The 6,000-nt window shown below is 46.0% G+C and overlaps 1 protein-coding gene across 1 annotated transcript in view; it reads right to left on the reverse strand.

The window, feature by feature from the left end:
- SYBU (syntabulin) overlaps positions 1-5,278 on the reverse strand; it is a 40,112-nt gene extending 34,834 nt beyond the window's left edge. The window contains exons 1-2 of the mRNA XM_054274284.1: positions 5,150-5,278; positions 4,785-4,971 (exon numbers count right to left, since the gene is read on the reverse strand). Coding sequence (XP_054130259.1) covers positions 4,785-4,971; positions 5,150-5,176 — 214 coding nt within the window. The 5' untranslated portion in view covers positions 5,177-5,278. The remainder of the gene's footprint in view (positions 1-4,784; positions 4,972-5,149) is intronic.
- Between the last annotated feature and the right edge of the window lie 722 nt (positions 5,279-6,000).

Below are 6,000 nucleotides of genomic sequence, written 5' to 3' on the forward strand. Positions count from 1 at the left end.
ACAACATATATACAAACAAATACATATATACAGATACATATTTGTCTGCATACATCTATACAAACAAATAATAGGAGCAATTACTTTCAGTAATTTGAACTGTCTGGCCTCAATTTGTTGACTTGTTAAAATACAAAAAAATTTATTTTCTGTATCTATTTCTATTTAGGAATATATATTTCAGTACACATACTTATTTTGTGTAGTCTCCAAGGCTGCTGCTTTATAATGCAATGTGCTTCAATGCTCTTAACAGAGAAATTATTTACTGGAGTGCAAGAAGGTACAGCTTTTTGGTTCAGTAAGGGTACAACCTCTTCTTGTCTGTGGCAAGCAAAATGGGTTGTGCATTCACATGGACTTAATAAGCCTGCCTAAAGCCTACATGCTTTTTTGGACACAAACTGTGAACTCAGCCCCAGCATCCACCAATAGCTGGGCCAACTGGCAAATAATCTCTGAGATCAAGGGCACAGGAGCAAGTGAGCAAGGAATGGCAACATTGAGATTCCTACTGCAGCACCCACACCCCAGGCTTACAGTGCAGCCGCTGTACATGTGTACATTTATTGTGCCACACATGCAAAGGACAAGATTTAAATAAAATCTCAACCCCAGAAAAGAGCAAGTTATGAAACAGAGATTGAATTTGAATAAGTGTTGAACCAGATCTTGAAATTTTAAAGAAAAAGCAAGAACAAAGCTTCAATTCCTATTTTTGAAGAGTGCGTTGGAGTGAATCACAGTCACTGATGTACAGAGATGCTGGGTTTCAATAGCTCATTGCACTATTCAGTCTAATTAAAAAGGTGATTTACAGGTAAGCCCAAGAAAAGAGGAACTGTTTGCTACAGCTATAAACCAAGTCCTCTTGCTCAAAATTTCTTTTGCTGAACTAATTATTAAATATACAAGAGCTTAGAGGAAACCTACATCATGGTTACCAAAGCTTCACTGCATTTCCTGATGAAATTCTGGCAGTTGGCATCCTAGAAAAGGCTGAAAAAGGATTTGGGCAGTGTTGTAAAGGTACCATGGAACAAGTCATCTTTATACAGAGAAATTTAAAAGCTGAGTTATTAAAAAACCAAGTAGAAAAGAAAAGTAGAAAAGAAATTATATCCCAGACTAAATTCCTTTTTAAAAGAAAAGCTGAATACATTTACTGAGCTTTGCACAGGCTGACTTCAAATCAAGGACTCCAAAACCAAGGACAGTGCTCCGCCCAAAGTATCATATTTCTTACAAAGCAACCACTAACTGGAATGACCAAAGGCCCAGCAGCTGCTCCTCCATGGATCCCTCAGCAGGAGGCTTGTCTGAGATGCTCTGGGTCACATTCTCTGCACAACTGACAAGGTAAGTGCACAAAGCCACCTGAAAGCCAAGTGCAACTCAGGAGAGAAACACGCTTGACACAGGCAAATGCTCAGTGGCAGGTGAGCCACACAAAGCTGCTGGGAAAATGTTCTTCCATCCTTTGACACTGTATGAGTTCTGTGGCTAACATCCGAGCCAAAGGAGAGAAATGCTCCCATATCAAATGACAACCAGCACCCCAGATGCTCTAAGGTTTTAAGAAAGAGTTGTGCATGGTGAACTCAGAGACAAAAGCTCAGCTTGCTTACACAACATCCAGACAGCATCCACATTCACTTGGCAGAAACAAAGAATATTAAAAACACATATAAAAGCATATTAAAATTTTGTCAGGAATATTCCAGATATCACTAACACTCTCACTGTGTTCATATGGACTTAGAAAGCAAAACTGACATAAAGTCAACTGCAAATAATTGACCAACATGACCAAGTGAAGCTTTGATTCACTCAAACAAGACAAAGAGGGAGCTGATCATGCAAATTTAAACCAATCACAGCCAGAACTAACAACTTCTTCAAAAGAAACTAAGCATTACAAAAGCTGTCTCTTTTCTGTTGCCAAGAGATATTTTTTGCTGTTACCACCATTCCTGCAGCACTGCCATGGTTCCCAAAACCAACATTATTAATACCTACGAGATTTACCCTCATTTAAAATGGAGGAACACCAAGCCTTCACTTAGGCACTGACATCAGTGTAAGCACACAAGGAAAATGGACAAGATCAGAAGCTCGAGGGAATGAAGCAAAAATACATATTTAATGGATGAGGGGAAAACAATAACTTCTATTGGGCTAAAAAGAAATCTACGCATCATTACTTGGTGTCAATAATAATGGAAGAAAGGTAGAGAACAATCTGACAAGAGAAGGGTAAAGAGGAAATGAATCATTCCAGGGATGAATTCATACTATGTTCTGCTTATCAAAAACTTATTGGGGCTTAATGCCCAAAAAAAATTACAGAAGAGACATGTATCCAAATGCTCACAAGCTTTCTCATACTGCTACATTAGTGTTCCCATATGCTCTCATCTTCCAAATGTACTACTTACTAATTTTAAATAACCTTTTTTGCACATGCTACTTCTAAATTAAGAAGCACCAGGAGAGGCAGGTTAGGGCTGTGGCCCCTGCACTCACCTCTCCACACATCTGTTCACCATCCCCTCCCCAGAAACAGGAATTAGCAGCCCCCTGCTGTCCCTGGGGGATCTCACTCTAAATCAGACAAATGCTGATAAAGAAGGATCATAAGTGGAAGACAGGAAAGAGATGTCAGAGAATGAGGAAATCAAGTCAGTGACTGTTGCCATACCTGCATCCCAGTGAAAAATCCATCAAACCTAGCAACAACTGAACCAGGGTCTAGGATGGAGGACAGTGCCTTGGCTGATCCATGGCTATGTGAGGTCTGAAGACTCACAGCAGCAAACCACGTAGAATGTACCTGTATGGGTGCTGCAGGCAGATCTAGGAACACAAAGTGCTTATGTGGAGAAAAAAAATCAAACTAAATCATTGCAGTATGCGCAAAATAATAAAATATGAATCAAATAAATAAAAGAGATGCGTGGTTGGGGTTAAGATGCTGGTTAAGAGACCAGCATTGCACGCTGCAATACCTCTGTGAAAGGTGCCTTAAAACTGTCAAGCCATGAGATCAGACACACCCAGAATAAAAAAAAATGTGCTGCTAGGACTGAAGACAGCCTATAAAGTGCAGTGGGACAGCAAGGGAATATGACAGTGACAGCTACTTGTTGAGTAGATCTGAAGAGCTGGGTACAAAAGATGAAAAAAATGTCAGTGATCAAGATGAAAGGCTTGTCAACTCAGAACGAAAAAATTTAGGATGAAAAGCAGCCATTTGGGAGAGATCATAAAAATAACGTTTTTCTAGAAAGCTTCGAAAGATTTTATTTCTTTGGAACACGCAAACTCAAGCAGGTAAGGTGGAGGGATTAAAAAGGCATGGGAAAAAGACTCCAGCATTCTTCCAATCCTATGATGTTTGTTTAACGCTCTGCATTGTTCATTAAACAATAACCAAATAGATCATTCCACTGAGCCTGAATTGCAAAATCTGGCAGAGCTAGACTCAAACATGGATATTGTGTTTCTCATCTAAGAAAACTTGTACGCTGTGCTCAATACACTGCTTCTCATGAAAGGAGTTAAAAAAGTAATAACAGTAATCTAATCCACTGTAGTGAAGACCAAGATAAATAACAGTGTTCCTGCCTATTCCCAGGAACACCTCTGATAATTGAAAATACTTTATAAACTTAAAAAAAGCAAGCTTGAGAAGCTGCTGTGGTACTAACTATTGCAAAAAGACTTCTTATAATTCAGATTTTTAAATAGAGAATCACAGAATCATAGAAACATTTAGGTTGTACAGACCTCTAAAGTCATTGAGTCCAACCACTAACCTAGCACTTCCAATTCCACCACTGAAATTGTTATGCTTTCCAAAAAACTGACTATTAAAAACAAATTTCTCCACACCAAAAATACCTTTTGAATTACCACAGGCATACAGAGTCCAAGGTGTTCATGATGTGACCCTCAATTTTTTTATTCTTGTAGATTAATGTCAATTACAGTGAAGAGTTTCACTGCATTAAAAAATTACTCACCACTAGTAGGCATCTGAGTCTTTCACTGCCAGTTGAGGCATTTAAATTGTCCTAAACTCTACACAGGGCAAATATTCAACATAAAAAAATCTGGTTTTGAGTTGCCCCTTATGTGATATTTTGAAAAGCAAGTGACATTTTTTTGGTCTACAGTTGGAGAGGAATAATTTCTGATCAAGCACGCCTCCATTGCCCTCTGTGTAGAGAAGCCATCATGCCCAGCTCATATCTGGTAACACACTCATCAGTAGAAGCCTGAATTCTGAAATAAACAAAACTTATTTCAATATGACAGGGAAGACTTCACCTACATATTCTGTTCCAATTCATGGAGATCACTGTCAAAAAACCAAAAGGAATTGCAGTCTGATAGCAACTCCCCTGTTTTACCGACTTTTGATTTAAGGGCTTTTCAAAATGCCTTAATACCACACTGCAGTCGTTAAGGCAAATATTTCTCTTTAAAGCAACGCTTCTGCCGCAATAAAACCGCCAACTTTTTTAGCAGTGGATAGCAGAACTCGGAATGGAAACATCTGGTGTCGCTTACAAACACATATTAAAAGAACAGATACTAGATTTCCCTGGAAAAATCAATGGTTGCCCTTTTTCATCGGTAAAACGGGCTGCTCATGCGGGCTCGACGGGAGCCGGCTCACAGATGCTGCGGCGGGGATGGCAGCGAAGCCTCGGGGGTGGCCGTGCGGGGCACACCGCGCTCCCCAGAGACCCCGAGGCTGGGGGATCTCTCTGCGGTACCTGAGCAGAAGCTGTTGCTGCTGATAGTCCTGCGGGAGCCCGCGGAGGAGCTGGGCGGGTTGAACTCCCGGCTTTCCTCTTCCGAAAAGGGCGATTCGGAAGCGGGAGATACCTTCTGCTGCGGCCGAAGGACCAAGCGGGGGATGCGGCTGCGGGACACCTCCTTTTCCAGCTGCGTCCTCTGCTCCTGCTCGGGAAGGGACACCCCGTCAGGAACCTCTCGGATGCGCCCTCCTCTTTCCATCATCGAGGCAGGGGCAGGCAAATCCCGGCCCCTCCGCCCCCCCAGGGCGGGGGCAGGACGCGATCTGCCTGCCCCTGCTTCTGCTCGCTCCCCGCCGCGCCGTCCGTCCCCGGCTCCTCACCTTGCCGCTCTCCCGCAGAGGCCCCATCGCTCCTCAGTCGCGGCGCAGCCCGGAACAGGCACCTGGCATGGGCGAGAGGGATGCGCTGAGCGGGGCTGCGCTGCCGCTGCCGCTGCGGCGCTGGGGGTGGCGCTGCCCGGCCCGGCCCCGCCGCCGCTCCCCGCCCCGGCACGTGGTGCCGCCGCAGCGCCCGCGCCCGCCCGCCCGCCCCGGGGCCGCGGGCAGGTGCGGGGCTGGGCCGGGCCGGGGGAGCGGGGCTGGGCCGGGGCAGGTGCGGGGCTGGGCCGGGGGAACGGGGCTGGGCCGGGGCAGGTGCGGGGCTGGGCCGGGGCAGGTGCGGGGCCGGGCTGGGCCGGGGGAGCGGGGCTGGGCCGGGGCAGGTGCAGGGCTGGGTCGGGTCGGGCCGGGCCGGCCCGGGGCAGGTGCGGGGCCGGGCCGAGCCAGGCCGCCGTCCCTCGGCACCGCTCCCGGGCAGCCCCCGCCGTCCCACCGGGCTTGCCGAACCCTGGCCGCGAAGGGCGAGAGGAACGCCCAGAGGCAGAGGGCAGATGATGCCAGCACAGATACGATGGATGTATGGCCGTACACTTAGCAAAATGCACCGTCAGACTTCTCTGCTTCTTAGTCATAGAATCATAGAGAGTTAAGCGTTTGGGAGGGACCCTAAATATTATCTAGTCCTGTTCTCCCCGGCCATGGGCAGGGACGCTTCCCAGTAGACCAGGTTGCTCAAGCCCTTATCCAGGCTGGTTTTGAAGACTGCCACTGCCGGGGCATCCACAGTTTCCCTGAGCAACCTGTCCCGGTGTCTCACCACCCTCACAGTAAAGAATTTCTTCCTAAAGTAAAGA

This window comes from Melozone crissalis, unplaced genomic scaffold (genome assembly GCF_028551555.1).
Source record: "Melozone crissalis strain CALT ecotype California unplaced genomic scaffold, PUWL_Pcris_2 ptg000002l_1, whole genome shotgun sequence".
NCBI classification, from domain to species: domain Eukaryota; kingdom Metazoa; phylum Chordata; class Aves; order Passeriformes; family Passerellidae; genus Melozone; species Melozone crissalis.